The sequence below is a fragment of the Porites lutea genome, chromosome 2 (genome assembly GCF_958299795.1).
Source record: "Porites lutea chromosome 2, jaPorLute2.1, whole genome shotgun sequence".
NCBI lineage: Eukaryota > Metazoa > Cnidaria > Anthozoa > Scleractinia > Poritidae > Porites > Porites lutea.
This window is the reverse complement of record NC_133202.1, coordinates 46,284,057-46,302,879: the sequence shown is the minus strand read 5'-3', so window position 1 is coordinate 46,302,879 and position 18,823 is coordinate 46,284,057. Positions and strand designations below refer to the sequence as shown.

The following is an 18,823-nucleotide window of genomic DNA, read 5'->3' as shown; positions in this document are numbered from 1 at the left end:
ACACGGTGGAGCGGGTCAATACTTACAAACTTCTTGGGGTTAATTATATGTGACGATCTTAGGTGGGTCCATCACAGTGAGTGCATTTCTAAGAAGGCTTCTAAGCGTCTCTACTCCGTGGGATTTCTTAAGAAAGAAGTAGTAGCTGGTGATTCGATCTTGACAGTGTATTTAACAACTATACGACCTATCTTAGAATATGGTGTACAGGTATGGCAGGACATCCCACAATTCCTGTCAAGAAAACTGGAATCAATCCAGAAAAGGGCACTATGCATCATATATTCATCACTTATTTACGATAACGCACTTATCTCTTCTGGTTGTAGTAGTAAAATGACGTCATCGTGCAAGAAAGTCGCTCAAAGGGTGCGTAATCAATTTTCTTTGGGCTGGTTATTTAAACGAAGTCTAACTTACGCCGCCCGAGGTTTAGCAAATCTTTAGACCTCCAGATATCTTCCTTAGTGGGTAATTTTAAGAAAATAAGTGCTTTTCCAGTCTACGCCTTATGCTTTCATGAAACTTCTAGTTTCACGATAAATGGTGTTAACTAAAGATAAAAGCATTTGGGCGAACTAAAATGATATAGAACGCGGTTTTGTTAAACACTGGTTTTACTTCGTTTAAATAACTGGCGCGTTTTATTATTCATATTATAATACATGAAATAAACTTGTATTGGCTTTCATTGCATAGTAATATCTAGAAAATTATTGCTGCGCAGACCCAACTTGACGAATGGAGCCTGCGTTCCAGCAAGCAGGGTATACCTAGAGATTGCCAGCTAGCGAAAGAAATATAGTAATAAACATGGATGGTTAGACTTTCATGTCTTACCCTAACAAGACGAAAACCCTGCCTCACAGTGGCCGTATTCACACTAGAGACGGATTATCCGTTGGATAATTCGCGTCAGACAGATTACACGTCTTAATTTGAAAATGGAATGGTCTTAATTTTGGATGAACTATCCGCCTAACTTCATCCATCGGTTTTTCCTTCAATTTTGACAGATTCTGAAGATGGATTATCCGTTTCAGACTGATAATCCGTCTCTGGTGTGAAAACGTCTAGTTGTTTCAGTCAATCTGACTCTTTGGAACCTAAGGGAGTGACAAGAGATACAAGAAATCTCTGGCAGTGAACCAATCCTGCTGTCCATCTCAATTTCCAAGGGGTAAGGGGTATTTTCTTTAGGGAAGTCATTACCAGTAACTTCTTTAATTGTAAACTGTACCACAAGAAGTGTTGTCAAGTCCCTGCACAGTCTTGCAAATTATTCATGAAAAGTCCTAAGAGTAGTAGATAATGATGAATAAATGTTACCATTACGCCAAAAAACTAAAAAAAATTCGAAGGAAGGCTTACGGTAAGGTCTTTTTCGGAAATTCCGAACGAAAATTTAGGACTACGTTTTTTGTTGGATTGGAACAAACGGAGTGTCGCGTACCATTGATCCTTCTCTGGGTCCCCGTCTCAACGCATACCATGGTGGGGTTGAGGGTAAGTTCAGCAGCTGCCACAAGCTTACAATAAAAATTAACAATTTTATTCAACTGGCAAAAAGTTTTGACAGGTTTCAGTTAAAGAAATTGGAACGTGACGCTGATCTGAAAAACGATTTAAGAAATGAGTCTTAAAATAAATCATTCTAAATGGAAACAAACGAAGGTGATAACAAAAAAATAAACGACGGCAAAATAACAATAGTTCAGGGCGTTTACCCCACCCAAAGTTATGATAGATATTTAACAGAAAAGTTAGCGTTAAGGAGAATGTTTTCGCAATGTGTCATGTGTTTCCATGGAAACGCCTTTCAAGGAGTGCCTCACTGAGAGCTTGTCAGAAGAACGTCTGTGAAGCGAAGGGCTTGGGCTTGATTGAGGCCTCGTCGGGGACTGGGACTTTCGAGACGAGTTTCCACGGTCATCGAGCCAAGCACCAGAAACTTTAGGCTTGAGGTCAGCTGCTTTATCACTTGAAGAACTTACGATACTGGAGTCTGACTGCGTAGCACGGATTCCTATAGAGGCTTGAGAGGAAGTAGCACAGAGTCTAGAGACCTTTGGGGATGGGAGTTTAGGAGGCGATGGGCTTAATTCGTACACACAAGAGACAACCTGAGGAGAAGACGAAGTGATTTTGGCAAACCTCTCCATCGAGGAGGTTGTTCTTGGAATGTCTAGGAGATAAAAAAGAAAACTTAAGCATGATATCTTTTATGTGCGTTGATGCAATGGACGCATGACAAAATTTTTATTCCACCAACACAACGGAAATAAAGCAAAGCTCTTGAGCTCTTCTAGCGCTAGCGACATGTGGAAGGAGAAAGAGATAGATCTTCACCGCTTAACAAGCTAGTGAGGACTATATCTAGCAGATTATTTAGAAACGATGGGGCTTAGGAGATTTTTTCCTTTCCACTTATAGCACCACGTTCAACGGTTTTTTTGTGCAAGTTGCTACTTTCTTTGAGACAGAATCGTTTGCACATCATTACTACACAGTCAACTCTTGGAAAAGGAAAGATCGAAAGCTACTATGGTACCTAAACATCAAAGCCACTACTCGCGTACCATGACCCTTCCAGTCGTATGTAAAACCTAAAGCAAATAAATCTTATTACTCACCAATACCACTCACGATATCTGATCCGCTAATCTTTCTTCCGAAACTATAACGCGGTTTCCTTTCGTCAGAGGCCGAGACACTTTGGAGCATGAGATCCACAGTATCTATCACTGTCTTAGAAAATTTACCATTAGGAAACTTTCTCTGCTGATCAAACATGCTTGATGCCCCAAGATTTCCTTCTGTATCGTTTTTGATTTCTTTACGGGATCCTGTACCTTCAGCTGCGGTCGGTTCATCGGTTGTACGCAACATTTGCTGCACTATATCATCGACTGTATCGTGGATGGAGCGTGAAATGCTGACGTTTCTATAAGTAGGGTAGCCCTCGACTTTGATAACATCTGTTCGCGCAGGAACGAGCTCTTTCTTAGTCCCTGGAAATGAAACAATCTCCGCGCTCGAAGAAACAAACATTTTACTACTTTTGTCTGAAGATTCACCAACAGCACCAGATGAAACATCTTGTACCTCATTTGTGTCTTCACCTTCGGGTTTCTTCCTTGCAGTGACTGCTTTGTTTTCGTCACTTGGCTTTGACACTGTGACCTCCTGTGAGGATCGGGAGCCTTGCTGATTCATCATCACTCCCACTAACGAACTTTTTGCAGCGGATGAAAGGGATTTTGACAGAGAAGGTCTTGCACTTTGACTTAGTACCTGTTGAACGGTGTTTCCTCTTATTCCTTCTGGATCAACTGTCTTCCTGGCTGCTAAAATGTCAGCACTAGAGGCCGGGCGTGTTTCCGCTTCAGCTCCCTCAGGAGTCAGCCGTTTGTCCTGGATAATTCGTTCCAGGCTAGGAACGACGTTCTTCATGCTCTTGATCATCTCACTTTCTTTATCATCGGCAGAATCTCCGTCAGTTCGATCTAGTTCCGAGCCAACACCTTCTGGCTGAGACTGGTGCTTCCTTAGAAAGGTAGGAGGCAATGAGGTCAAACACTTCTCGACATTTTCCGATGCCTTTTCGAGCTCTTTAGCCGACCACGACAATTCCTTTCTCAGATGTTCACCCGAAGGAGCGGATCCTTTCAAGACCATTTCTGACTTTGTAGCTTTCTTCGTAGTCTGTTGTAGGTCCAAAGAACTTGCGGATTGACACGACGTTTTTGCGACAGTTTGGGCCAAAACGGCAACAGCATTCGAAGTCGATACTTCTACTCCTTGGGTCCCTACATCTATTTCCAAGTCTTTAGGAAATGTTAAAGTCGTTTCTGTTGAAGCACGAGGACAAACCTCCCTATTTTCTTCATTATCTTGTGCTGATGTATTTGGCGACTGGGCGACTTTTCCCCCGGAATGACTTTTGGACAAGGGGGCTTTAACGGTTGATGTACGAGGAGAAGGCATGATATCGTTGACAGAAAATTGTGAGGCTAATCCAACATTGCCAGGAGACATACTTTGTGACTGAGAGACTTTTTCCTTGGAACTCCGTGGAGATAACACGGCCTTGATAATAGATGCACGTGGGGAGTTGGAGACCTTGCCTTTCATGGCACGCGAAGAAATCACTGCCACCTCAGTAGATGGACGAGGTGACGATGCTGTCGTAAGTGAACTGCCTATTTCATTACTTGTTGCTGAGAAAATGTTTGAATGTTTGTCTTTCACCAAAGATTTTTGAGTAAGAGCAATTTTACTTCGAGAAGAAGAGTGGCCAGATTCGTCTTTTGTAGGCAAGGACTCACGTGATGTTGCCATTTTACTGAGGGAGCCTTTTCTTGCAGAAGGTTTACATGGCAACTTCGCAGACTGCTTTGACGATTGGGGAGAAGGTTTAGAAGATTTTCTTATTTGCAGTGACGAGGTTCGTTTTGGTTGCCCAGAGGATTGCTTCAGAGAACTTTCGCTAGATGATCTTTGGCAGATTTTCGAAGTGGAATTAGTTATATTTGGCAAACGAGATGAAGATGGTATTGTGCGGTTATGCGATTCCTGATGCTGAGAAACATGTTGGACACCCTCACCGGCGACAAAAGACCCTTTGGGTGACAAGGAGGGCAGGCTTGTTACTGAAGTAATCCTTTTCTTTTGCTTCCACAAAACCTCATAACTCTCCACACGAGCAGCGATCAGTGAACACTCTGATGGGTTCAAATGAGGAAGGACAACATACGACCCACACGGAGAGATCTCACAACTGGCACATTCTTCTCGTTTCTTAATAATATCGTAAAGAGACGGTTTTTCAGTCACGGTCGAGCTTTGATTTTGAACGAAGAGCTTGGAATCGGACGCCGATCGCTCTCTTTCTGGCACTGAAACATTTTCACAGTTGATGCCTTGTCCCGGATCTGACACACGTCTCTGAACAAGGTCACTGTCGGTTACTTTGAGAATGTTCAAGTCACTATCTGATGGGCTGCACAGTTCTTTATCAACCTCTTGAAGTTCTTGCAAAACAGGCTGCGCACGAGCCTTTCTGAAACGTGGTGTAGGAGGTCTATTGACAACGCTCAGGAAGTCTGTTTCTCGTGGAACATAACTGTCTCTGCGGGAATGAAATAGAGAACCCTCGTTGAAATGTACGGAGCTACTTCTTCGACGAGTGAAGCGGGCATGCCCTGGTTTAACATCGGGAGCAAAAAAGAAAGACGCATTCTTCATCTGGGTTTTGACAATTTCCTTGGCGTTTTCTACAACGTCATTAACAATTCTTGAAGCTTTTAATGATAGCTTTTCCCTATGGAAGAGATCTTGAACAAGTGGACTATACTCTGCATCGGCTTGAAGGGCCTCGCTATGAGATATGAGTTCGTAATCTTCAAGGTCATCGGTATCGTCATTGAAGTACCCCACTGATCCAAGTCTCCTCAAGGCTCCGTTAATAAGGCCTTCCACGTAGGTTGAAACCTTCCAAAACAGCTGCCCATGATCAGAACCCGGATAGCTTGGTACTGACTGGTTTTGCTGAACTGAACGAGCAACGGAATCCTCAGCTGACACAACCACCTGTGATGCTAGTTCAAAGGCCGCTTTGCAAATCTGCAAATCAAGATCGACCGTGGAACTACTTTCTTGTACTTGAGCTAGCATAGCTTCAGCAGATCTAACAGCATGAGATGCCATATGGCCTGTAGCTTCCTCCAGCTCTGACCCTCCAATAAAACCACGATCAAAAAGCTCCCCTGACGAGGCTTGCGCGGAAATTGTAGTTACTTTGGCTGCTGCCTTTAATAGGCAAGAATCACTTTCAACTTTCTGGTGCAACGAAGATTCGTCTCCATGCGGTTTGGCGATAGACTTGGATGCCGATTCAATCGCACGGCAGGCCAGTTCTCGAGCGGCATTACCGAGTCCTTCTTTACCGAGACGCTGGCTTAGGTTTCGGGAAGAATCAACCAGGCTTTTTGAGATGTCCAAGGCTGCATTCTCTATGTTACTTTCTATCTCATTTGCAATACAATATAATCGCTGCAGAGACGCTTCTGCCGCTCGTAAAGCATTTGATGCCAAATTGCGGGCCGCCACCATCAACTCTCCCTCGCGCTCCTTAACATCTAAAATTTGTTCGAACGGCTCAGAAGCAGATGACATGATAGAGATCTCTTTAGAGGGAGGTAACAATTCTATTTCTGGTTCGATCTTGATTCCATATAGTCTTTCTATAGAGGCTTTTGTAGAATTAAGTACGTTGGTGACAAGTTCGCGAGTTGTGTATGTCAAATCCCGTTCATTTTCCTCAGCCATGCGCTGAAGAGACCTTGTAGCCGATTCAACGGCGAACTCTGCTATTCTTTTCACAGCTTCATCCAAGCTTGAGAAAATTCTTAAAGCGTCCTCTTTCGATCCTGGTGCGACACTCTCCCTTTGAAACCAACCAATTGACGCTTTGGCAGAATCCATAGCGCTGTTGGCCAATTCTCTTGCCGCAATTGTCAGATCGAAATCACGTTTTTTCGAGTCTTTTTCCATTGACTGAGTTGCTGAAATTATGGCAGTAGCTGCGATTCCTGTAACAGCTTCTTCACTTTCGTCTTCAAAATCAACCTTAATGCCATAAAGGTTTTGAATCGATGCCACAGCTGCTTGGATAGCGTCATTTGCAAGCGACTGTGCTGCACGACTTTCAGTTTTGCTTATTATTTTCGTGGGACTTGGCAACTGTGAAGATGAGGTAAGAACGCCTTCAGCAACATCTTTAGCCGATTCTGCCAAACACGCTAAAATGTTCGTGGAAGGAGCCACGTCCTCTTCTTCAAATTCAACAATAACACCAAGAAAATTTTCCAGGGAAGCTTTTGCGGCGGCAACTGCATCAAGTGCCAACGATCGTGCAGCCATCACATTGGAATCATGTTTAAAATAGGTTCGTTCCAATGAGCGTGCGGCCGAGATAATAGCCGCAGCTGCCACTTCTTTAGCGCATATATCCAAACTGGACGAAATTTCATGAGTATCGACTTGATCTTTTGCGTCGAGCTCACAAGTTGTACCATACAATTTTTCTAATGATGCTTTCGCTGCTAGAACAGCATCAGCGGCTAGCGATTTTGCTGCACTTATTTCGCGATCACATCTGCTATGGCGACAAGCTGACATTACAGCAACGGTTACAACGTCTTTAGCGCATTCAAAAAGGTTTTCGGAGATATTTTCAGCTACTGTCTCTTTTTTCGGTCCAAGGTCTTGTCCATCTCTTAGCGCTCTCTGGAAAGCAGAGTCTATAGCTGCGGTGACAATTTCTCGAGCAGTGTCACGTAGAGATGCTCTTCGCTTATACTCTTCCTTGGCATTACTAAAAGCGGTTGCAACTATCTCTTGAGCAGCTCGCCGCCTTTGCTCGTCTAGCGAAAGCAATACTCCAGAGCTTTCTTCATCACCTAAAATTCTTTGAGCATTATCCACGATACGCTGGACGTATCCTGGAACTTCTTTGCCGATTTCAAGCCTCTCTTGTATATCGAGCGCATGTTGTGCGTTTGAAATTATGCCAAAAACGACGTAATGCACTCTTTCGCGTAAAGCAAATTCAGCCTCAAGTCTTGATAAGAGTTTCTCAAACTCATCAACTTCCTCGATTTGTCTTGAGGTTTGTTCCTCTGCCAGCTGAGAAAGGAAAAAATACATTGTCATGAGCTGGACAAAAATGGGCAAAATGCGGGCCTGCTCCGGAAATTACGAACTAAATTTTCAGTAAAAAAGGTTTGGTTGGGCGACATAAATTGAAGTTATTTAAATGACTCTTTACAGATATTCACCGTATTTTTGTATGTTATAGACCATCTTACCGCTCCTAAATGTCTTGCTCTCTGCTTTGCTTTCCTGCCCGCAAAAACAACACCACTGCAAAAAGACAGACCACCGAGTGAGAAAAGGTTGATTCATTTTAGAGTAAATGAGGGCGTAGCAGAATTAAAATCCAACAAATTGAGTTCCCAAAAAATAGAATTCAGAATTGAGTTTACACTAAATTCTACCTTAAACAGACTCAGTGCCGGGCTCAATGGTGCCAGCACTGGAAACGTTACTAATATCCCGTTTACACAAACGATTAAACATGTTAAAAAAATGTAAGTTAACCTCTGGGATTCCCTGTTAAGGAGTTACTCGACGGAACGAGAAGCACTGCATTCAAATGATTTCAAAGCAGAACAGGGTCAAGTGCAGATAACAGTTATAGGTCCAAATGAACCACAGAACAAAAATCTACTTCAGCATTTTTCAAGCTCACTTTCGTTTGGTGCGAATAATAATGACAAATGTCGACTTCATTCACGTGTGGTATTCTTTCCCAAGACCTTTGTATGTTTTTTGTAATGGCAATGCCGCTTAAAAGCAAGAAAATTATTACAGTTATAGACGCATCTTTTGAAGTTACCAAATAAAAATTGAAAAATTCTATCCTTTGAGCTAACAAGGCAACCGCGAGATGGTCATTTTTGGTTCATTATAAACCGGTGGAAGGATTAGGATGAAATAATAAATAAAAACTGATGATTTTGCAGTTTGTTCATACGTTCTGACAGTTAAATGATTCAAATATTACATCTGTACCTGTAAACTACGTTATCATCAATTCCAAATTCGTTTTTCAAAGATGACTGCAAGTCCCAGACACTCGACAAACGAGATCTGCGTCTGTGCTCTGGTCCAACGTCACTTGGTCTGCTTCGAAGGGAACCTCTGTGTCCCTAGAAAGAACACACAAATGACATTTTCAACAATCCAGTGGTTTTAATAGCTAGCCGTTAGGGACATTTTTGGTAGCTTCGAGCACAGGAGAGTGACTTCATTTGAAACTGCACTAAAGTGAGTGCGGCTATGACAGTATAAAACAAAAATGTTCATTTACGGACAAGGAGCGGTACTTCGATAGCGAAACGCTACCTTGGAAGTAAGGGTGGATTTTGCACATACTACCGCGTAATTTTTGCGTGCGTACGCGAATGGAATTTAAAGGGGATAAATAAAATATAGACAATGTATAAAAGGCCGATGGTAAACGTAAATGTACATTGCCTCTACTTTATTTACGTACGTACGCATGTTAAAATTGCACGACAGTGGAAATCCACTTTAAGAACGATAATCACCTGCTGCAAATGTCTCTCACGCATTCGCTGGTGTTTTTGTTTCCATAACTCTAAATCTTTCATTTTCTTTTCTCTCATTTTCTCTAGAAAATCTTCAGCCTCCTGATGTTGTTTCTCCAGTGAATCGCGCCTCCTTTGCAAGCACAGATCATGGTAATCTGAAAAGAAGACAATTATCGGGTAAGAAGAAAATTGGCTATTATAAAGATGTTTGAAAGAATCAATTTGGGTTTTAATCTAAAAGGTGGGTTCGGCTGAGTGTAACCCTAACCATTAGTTTTGACGCAAAAAGTTAGCGATAAAATTCGTAAAGTTAATCAATATGAAGCTCACAAATTTGGCTAAAAAACTCATACGTAAGCAAAAGTAAAAGTAACAGTAAGCTTTTTACATTGTTTTATTAACTTCTTTCTTTCTTTTCTTCTTTTATATGTTTGAAATTCTTTTATTACCTTGGGTGGGCACCATGCATGTGTCCAAGTGTCCCGTTCGTACCTTTTCCCTTTGTGTATTAATCTTCATTTTTTTTGTCTTCTTCTTCTTTTTTTCTACTCATACTACTTGGCCAATAAAGCATGTAAAAGTAAAAGTTCTTGTACTCAATCTCGTCATAGTAACCTAGTGTAAATTAAAAGGTACCTAATGCCTGATCACTGGCACCAGTTTTCACTGGTTATCGCTTCTTTATCCACCATGCTATCTGTTTAAACGATCCCGTAAAACTTATGCTTACACTTGCGATTGTATTTTGCTAAGAGGTGAAATGTATTACCTCGGCTTTTACGCCGCTGTTGCTCCACAATGGATGTTCTTCGCGCCACATTTCTGATATGCTCTTCTCTTCCTTTTTCTTCTTTTCTGCGTTTTTCTTCTTGGCGCTCCAACGACAGTGAACAGCGTCGCTTCCAAGACTCTCTCAGCTGGAAAAATATAATAGAGACATTTAGATTCGAGGATAAAGATTTTTTTTGCGTATTCTCAAAACGTAGATACCCCGGTAAGCTTCGCAATCCTTTTATCAGCGGTTGTCCTTATCGAAGGAGAAGGGTAAGCCCTCTTCCGATGGCAAAACCGTAAAACTTCTAACATTTGCTAACTTGTTTGATACTTGTTACTGAGAAAATCTCGTCCTTGTATTCGTTCTCGTCTTGCAATCTAAAAGTCATTAATAACGACAGTCTGTCTCTTCCTTTCTATTGCGTTTTATCAAACCGCATTTCGTCGTTTGCGGTAAAATGACCAAACTTCGATCCTAACGTCTCTAATATCTGTAATTAGTCACCTGAAGAAGCAAATGAAAGAGACTACCAACGATAAAGGCGATAAAAACGTGAATAGAATCTTGGTACCTAAACGCTTAGCGAGCGGGCTGCTTGGCTACTCACCTCCCACTACCAACACTATAAACAAAGCTCCGTAAAAATTGTATTCCTTTATTAACCTGGGATACTTGCAGTAGAACATAACTTTAAGCTTTTACCCAACTTATATCCAATTTTCACTTCACCAATGTAGTGGAACCTCGATATAACAAAGGGCCAAGAGAATTACAAAATATGTTCGCTGCAAGGAGTTTCGTTCGTTAAACCGAGAACTTTGTTATATAGAGGTTCGTTAAATCGGGGGTTCCACCGCAACATGAAACTATATTACCTTTGTATGTGCAGAAAAAACATGACAACTGGCGCGGTATAAACCTTCTGGCTAAAATTTGATCAAATACGCACTCACAGAAATAACAACTACTCGCTATTCGACCAAAGAAAATTTCAGCTTGCTTGTACGGTTCTTATATGTGGGTCGGTTCTGACTGCATTTGAGTGATAAGGAAACAAACCTTCTTTTCTTTTTCCTCGTTGAGCGTTTGTCGTCTGTTTTGTAGCCGACTTTCTCTCCGTTTGTCCTCCGAACTTCGCTTTACACGAAGACGGAAGTTAATCTTCTTTACCTAAAACAAGGAAAACAGAATGTAGATAACATCAATAGAGCAATATGGTTTGCGTATTCTTGCATTTCTTCCGTTCAGTCTTCAGCTATTTCGTCTTCGGATAGCCGTGGTACGGACCATTAGAAAAGTTATGGGAGGCGGGGGGGGGGGGGGGGGGGAGGGGGCAGAGGAATTTTCGAGCCGCAGGAAATTTTTTCCGTTATCAAATTCCTTGTATGAACATTTTTTACGCCATAGCATGAATATTTTTTAGCGGAGCCCTGGCGCGTGAGCCGCGCCTGCGGAGCACCATGGGTAAGTAAATCTACCCATCCCAGAAAATTTGGTAATCACCCGACAGTACACCGCCCGCCCGCCCGTCCGCACCAGAGGAAAACCAATGTTCAATCTCGCACTTTCTACCTTATCTGGGAGCACAGGAGGACTGATATTGCACACATATTGCACATCAATGTTATGATCAATTGACAGCTGTCAAAACAGGGTATCAGCTGTCCAGTATCACCTGACCGTATCGCGGGCTCAGGTGTTGACCCATCGAGGTCGAGTATCTCTTTGAAGTTAGACGCTGACAAGTTACTAGTTTTCAAATGATCGCAGGCTCAAGTTTAATATTTTTTAATTCACGTGAAATATGTTGTGTATTATATGTGCCGCACAATTAAAACTTTGATTTCAAACTGACCTCGGAAGCTAAAATTCAGCCAGTTTTTACAGGCAGGGAGGAAATGCCAGTTGCTTTTGACTTTTCTCGCCAAGATCACGCGTTGGTCACGCTCTACGTCCAATTTTTATGCTCTGATTGGTCAAAATTTGACAGGTGAGTTCATGCGGAGAATTTATGCAGCATCTTAAAACTTGTTTACTTTGATAGCTGAAGCTGACAGAGTTTTGTGTCAACTTGTGATGTTTTTAACTGTTTTTTTTCACTGAATGTGCAAAATGAAATTCACCTGCTATCAGAAGTCTTCTGTTATTCATGGCTAGTTTGTTTATTGGGTTTTTGGTTGAGAAATACGTCGCTTGTCAAAGTCAGAAATCCGATTTCGGATGGCATCGTTTTCGTTTTTCACCTTGCTTGATGCGTAAGAGGGTTGCAAAGTCTGAAGCGATTCTGGCCTTTAATACTTGATAGTTTTTAGTGCATCTCGAATAGTAAGCCTGAGTAATTATTGTATTTGACGTTTGTTTAATGAAGTGGAGCGTAGTTTATGGGGCTATTTAGTTTATGCACGTTTGTAGGATTTGAGACAATGATCTGACCGAGTATCAGGTTTGATTATAAGCTTATAGAACTTTAAAAAGCCTCTAGACATTTTCTCACCGCAAATAAAAAGAAAACGTTCCAAAGAATATTTAGTTATAATTCTGGCTGTAAAAGAAAGCTTTGAGCGATTTCCTTGCCTCGAGTTCATCTTTGAGAAAAGCAAACACCGGGAAGCCGGCTTAAAACATAAACAAGGATTTTCAGAGACGTCTTTATGAATGAAAATTGTTGTCTCTGTATGTTTCACCGAATTATTTTCCTTCTATTGATTGTTAGTAGTCTCATTTGCAATTTTAATCGCTGTGCCGTTTGTTTTCCGTCGCTCATGAACATCGCTTGCAGGAGTAGTCAAAATGCCGCGCGTATCAAACGCTTCGGAAGATTACACATCGTTATAAAGCCATTATGTTGAAGCGTATAACTCTGTTAATCTTAATTTAAACAGTCGACTTGGGCGCTTGTCAAAAGTGAGAACCGGCTCGCCGTATAGGTGATTTTGGAAATTTTTTACGTAGTTACTAAAACAAGGAATGACCTACAATGACCTACAATGATCTACAATGACCTACAATGAGCTACTATGACCGAACGTGTAACCCCTGTAATGAGCTAAAATGAAGATTTTAGAAAAAGACAAAAAAAAAGACCAGGGGACGTGTGTCGTAGTTACTAAAACAAGGAATAACCTACAATGACCTACAATGATCTACGATGAGCTACTACGAACTACAATGAGCTACTATGAGCTAAAATGAGTTAAAGTTAAAGTCCTACAATGAGCTACAAAATGACAGACACTGATGTTTGTCGTGTGTCACGCTTGGATGTGACACTAGCCTCATAGTATTAAATTGCCAAGCACATTTTGAAAAGGCAAAACAAAAATTGTGCCTGATCTCAGGTAACTTGAGAAACTTGAAAATAGATTATTGCAATCGCGTTTTTACTGGTATAGCACTATTATACCCTGTATTGACGGAAGTCATGCAGGCACTCCCTTATTTGGCCTAGATGGGTATGGGCCGCTGAGCAGGATATGGATTTTACTATTTAGCGTTACAAACAGAGCATCCTGTTGGACCGAAAGCCATTTAAAGGGTCTTATGATGTCTTATACAGGCCAGGGTACTTAAAAAAAATGAACAATTTTTCTTTTGAACAGGGTCAGAATTTGAAGGCCTCCTTTGTTCATCTCTACCCTTACGTCCCTTGAAGATCCCCCCGGATCGACTGTTGGGGTGACTGTGTTTGTTCAATTTGTTTGAAAAAAAGACAAGACAAAATAAAACTAATGCGAAAGGTTGCAAGGGATGGTTTGGACAAAAGTCACAGTATCATCATACATATATTATTACACTGTAAATTTGTCTCCAAGCGTAATAATCAGAGATGCTGTCATCGTTAAATGGGCTGTCATGCAGTAGACTAAACGCGTTACGTTTACGCACACATGTCCCCTGATCTTTTTTTTTTGTCTTTTTCTAAAATCTTCATTTTAGCTCATTACAGGGATTACACGTTCGGTCATAGTAGCTCATTGTAGGTCATTGTAGATCATTGTAGATCATTGTAGGTCATTGTAGATCATTGTAGGTCATTGTAGGTCATTCCTTGTTTTAGTAACTACGAAATTTTTTAACGGTTTCGCTAACGCGTGCTTCGCTCGTCCTGAATATTGAATGAGTGAAATTTGTATTGCAAAATTGTGAAATACTGCATTCTGTCCGAGGTCTGTATGATAAAAACAGCGCCTCATGGTACTATTTCACCTCAGATGTGATGTATGAAAAGTATAAAACGTTGGTTTACACGTCCCCAGACTTGTTGGCAAGATTTTGTAAAGTAAACTTGTCGAACGCAAAAGATTCGGTCTGATTTATTTTCCTAATGTACTGTGATCAAGAACCATTATGGCTATGCTATTTTTTAGGTGTACATATAAGGCTTTCAAGTCGATGTAGGATTAATTTCACTCTTGGGTTGGATTGTTTGCAAATTATTTTTCTCTAACATTACTCAGCCTTTCCCTCAAAAGTCACACGAATGTGCTCTAAAGTTAACTGATTTGTGGAATACAAGTTTGATTTAAATTATAAATTCCAGTTAGTAGGGGCTTCGCGTTTAGCCCTGGCTAAATCTATATAGTAGGATTAATTGGCATGCACGAATTTTTTTCATTTAATTTTCCCTTGCGCGAATATATTTTTTGTACTTCGCCCGCTCCCCCCCCCATAATTTTTCTAACGGTCCGTCCCTAAACAGCTAGGTTTCCGCGTCTGAAGACGAGGTTGGTCGATGGGTTACTAGGCAATACAAAATCGAAAGGATGGTATATTGCTTGCATCTTCCAAATATGGTAAGCGCCAGTTGGTTATGAAGAATTAGCCGGGGGATTAGAGCCAATCAGAAACGGCGAAATATCATCAATGAATAGTAAGTTTGTAAGTGTTAATGTTGGGTGGAATTTATATCTTTTTTATTTTGTAAGCGCGCAGTTCTTTATTATTCACAGAAGTATGAAACGCAGAAGAATATCTGCGCTCACAAATCAAACAAGATTCTAGTTCCGACAAACCTTTTTATCCTCTTCGTCCTTTTCTGCTTGTCTTTTCGCCAGAGCCTTTTCTCTTTGACGTTCGTTTTGGTCCTTTTTTCTTTTCAAGTCGTCTTCGAATTGCTCGCGTCTTTTTCGGTCTAGTTCTTGTAGCTTGAAGTATTTTCGACGATCTACCTCGCGACGCTTGATACCGCGCTCTTTAAGTTCTCTGGCCTTCTGTTCTCGTTCCCTCAAAATACTGTAAAGTTCTTCGTCTCGCAGTAGCTGTTCCCGTGCTTGCTTTTCCTTCCACTGTTGTTTCTCGATCTGTCGTTGCCGTCGGTGTTCCTGATGCAAGCGATCCAACTTGAGCTTTCTTATCCACTGGCGAAACATGTTGAACTCGAGAAGCGTACATTTAACAAGCCCACTGGGCGTGATGAAACCTTTATTGACATAATGAAAATGACACCAGAATTTTTTTTCGCGTATTAATCTGGAAACCCGGGGTACAGACAAATTATTTTGCTGAAAACTAAAAACTGAAAAAAAAAGAATATTCCGGTAAAAAATGTATATATCTGTAACACAGCACTGTCTTCCCTACTTTTGGGGTCTAAAAAATAGACCTATCCGGCTAACCCAGTGCTGTACCCAATTCAAACCCTTTGGGAATAAAACGTTTTGTTTCAGGAATTTTCATAAAATTAATGTGAATTCCACGTTATAATGCAAATACAATACATCACGTGATGTGGCTAACATGGACGGACGTGTGTTGGGTGCTCCGCGTAACAAATTCCTCCTTTCGTAAATTTCTGAAGTTTAATTGTTCCTTTTGCTTTCATCTATTTGATTCGTTCTCTTGTACTTGCCTTGTTTTTTTATGTTAGTTTATTCTATTTACTGTATCGTAGTGTCTTCACTGTTATTTAGTCCATCTATAGATAATCCTTGTACTTGTAATATGTCTTCAGCTCCCCCTGCCTCGATTAGTTTATAAGCTGTTTGCGGGTGGAAAAGTAATGTAATTAGTTATACTTCCAATTTTCAATAATTTTTTTTTTTTTTTTTTTTTTTTACAATACACAAAGAATCTTAACCCTGGGAGATTTGAATTGGGTACAACATTGATTTAGCCGAATGGGTCTATTGCCAGTCTTTTCACTGTCCCTCTCAATCAAGCTGCTTAAGAGGCTTGAGAGATATGAATGAGCCTTTTTTTCGCTTCTTTTAACTCGATAACCCAAGTTTAGTGTGAAATTTGAATTGGAGTATGAGAGCTTATAGGGGCTACGTCACGCTGTTTGCTGTCGTCACAGTCAACTCTCTCTAAAACGGACACCTTTGGGACTGGCACTAAGTGTCCGTCTTAGAGAGGTGTCCGTCTTATACAGAGTCAAATAAAAGGAGTAAAGAAAGGCAGGGACCAACTCTAGGTGTCCGTTTTACAGAGGTGTCCGTTAAGAGAGAGTCGACTATAAATTGAAACGTTTTGCGCAACAATTAAATTCCAAAAATTATGGTCCAGTTTTGTCATTTAAGACCATATTTAGACATTGAAACTGTCTCCTGTTGTCTGTTGCAACGGATGGGCAAGGATGAACATCGATTGAAGCTTGAAAAAGTTGGCTTTTTAATGCTATGCCTAAAAAAATCGCGAAAAAAATAATTATTGTTGGTAGTCAGTGTTGAATTTTATTTGGTATCTTCCTCAAGTCTCTCAACTCTAAATTTCGTGTATGATTAAAGACACTAAGGAATGACTTCAGCAAAGAATTTACCTAAAGCAGCAATACAGTCAACTCTCTCTTAACGGACACCTCTATAAGACCGACACCTCTGTAAAACGGACACCTAGAGTTGGTCTCTGCCTTTCTTCACTCCTTTTATTTGACTCTGTATAAGACGGACACCTCTCTAAGACGGACACTTAGTGCCGGTCCCAAAGGTGTCCGTCTTAGAGAGAGTTGACTGTATCCTCGTGACATTGCCCCGTTAAAAGGAAATTAGGTCTAATTCCTTTCGTCTTCAATTTGATGATAGAGTAGAGAAAATTATCCTAGATATTGGCTTTGAACAACAGAAAAGAAACCCGGATTAACATTTAACTTCGGGTTAGCGCTAATTGGCCTTGGAACAACTGGGCCACTAAGAAATAAAAAGAAACAAATTCTAGAGACGCTGATTTTCGGAGGTATCGGTATGGGAATGCGTATAAGTGGCCGGGCTTATGAGAGACAGTTTACGGTACCTTATCTCTAAAGCCCTGATAACCGGGCTTGCAGGCCTCTTAAGATAAGTCGCCGATCACACTCATACCTTTTTCAATGAGTCTTTTTCTCATGGTCGGACTTTGAAAATACTCTTTCAAATGTGGATCGTGTAGGACATTGTAACGAGGCAAGGTGTTATAAGGATCCGTCAGATCGAAATCTGCATCTGAAGGCATTTCTCGCAACTGCAATATAACATGGTCCGGTTAAAGGTTATTAAACATAACTTATTACTTTGAAGATTGTTGTGGGTTGGTCAGCAATAACATAATAATGGTTTTCTAACTGGTAACAGGACGACAACAAACTCGAAAATTGCAATGTTCCTATATAGAACAAACTTATTTTCTCGGAATAATAAATATATGCACGAACTGCGTAAAGAAAGCTCTAGCAGATGAAGATTGTTGTCCTGGTACTCAGAAAAAAACCGCGTAGCTGCGCGAACACTTTTCCAAAAAAAAAAGTTTGTAAAAAAAATCTACATTCTAACCCGCCCTTCATTCGTAAGCACTCTAATACAAATCGGAACAATTAAATATGGAAATCTGAGAGCTAAACAACTGCAGCAATAAAATCACGAGCTTCTTGATCGCTGGGACACTGTAAAGCCAACATATAGTAAACGATTTAGCATTCCACGAGCTTAAGACATTCAGGGATAATTATCATAAATTAACTGAAGTTACTGATCACGAACCAAGCTTGCGTCGAGAAGGACAAATAATAAAAAAACATTCCTTACCTTTTGTGAAAGCATGGTTGTGCAGAACGCTATCGACCTTTGCGAACCAGGGATAAGTGGAAATTTGCTGCTCAAACTCATTAAATCTTCCTCCATAATACATTCTGGTTTAAACTCTAACACGCTGGAGCTATTTTCGCGAGCAACAGAAAACATGTACGCCATGGCGTCCATGGTGAAAAGGGCACCTAACTGCTTTTTCTCTTCTTCACTTGCGTTAAGTTATTCCTATTGTTAATTTTGATTGAAATTTTACAAATGAAGAAATTTTCAACCTAAAGTTCAGTAAAAAACGTCATAATGAATAATCAATGACGAACTGTTAGACTTGCGCGAGAAAAAAAAGTGTAAACAATTGATTTAGAATTAAGTTATATTCTAGAATGCACTTCCCGTATAAAAGACTTTTTAGATAACTTAGCTTTTGATTTTAGTTTTATCATAATTCTAACTACGCTTGTACCGTTTAAACTCTTTCTACAGGCATCAATTTCAAAGAATTCAGGATCTCAAAAAGTGAAAATTGGCATTGAACATTAGTTCAGAGAAGGAAGAGTGGGCGCAAGCAATAACAGGTTGCCGGGCTTCTGAGTGTGCATGAATATGGTTTACCACCAGACCTGCAGTGTATATAACATCGCGCACGAGGAAATTATTCCTCGCTTATGCGAGGTTTATGATTTTGTTGGAATTCGCCTCACGCTTGGAACACGCGTAATCGCTTAGAGAGAGGGAGAGAGAGCAACATGACTTGGCTATAAACCTATTCTCACCGGGCCCCGCGATAACAATCACTCTTCCCTAATCTTGTGTTTTTTTTCATGCTACAAATTAGTAAACTCAAGTAATCTACTCTGGGTTGTAGGTTGCCTTCT

At 40.7% G+C, this 18,823-nt stretch overlaps 1 protein-coding gene across 1 annotated transcript; it reads right to left on the bottom strand.

The window, feature by feature from the left end:
- Positions 1–1,593: 1,593 nt before the first annotated feature.
- On the bottom strand, positions 1,594–18,190 carry LOC140926308 (uncharacterized). The gene is made up of 10 exons (XM_073376064.1): positions 17,949–18,190; positions 17,250–17,388; positions 14,967–15,373; positions 11,014–11,124; positions 9,949–10,096; positions 9,177–9,334; positions 8,638–8,774; positions 7,872–7,926; positions 2,634–7,689; positions 1,594–2,185 (listed from the first exon to the last, which is right to left on the bottom strand). The coding sequence occupies exons 1-10, from the start codon at positions 18,120–18,122 to the stop codon at positions 1,770–1,772; spliced, it is 6,801 nt and encodes a 2,266-aa protein (XP_073232165.1). The 5' UTR covers positions 18,123–18,190; the 3' UTR covers positions 1,594–1,769.
- Positions 18,191–18,823: the final 633 nt, after the last annotated feature.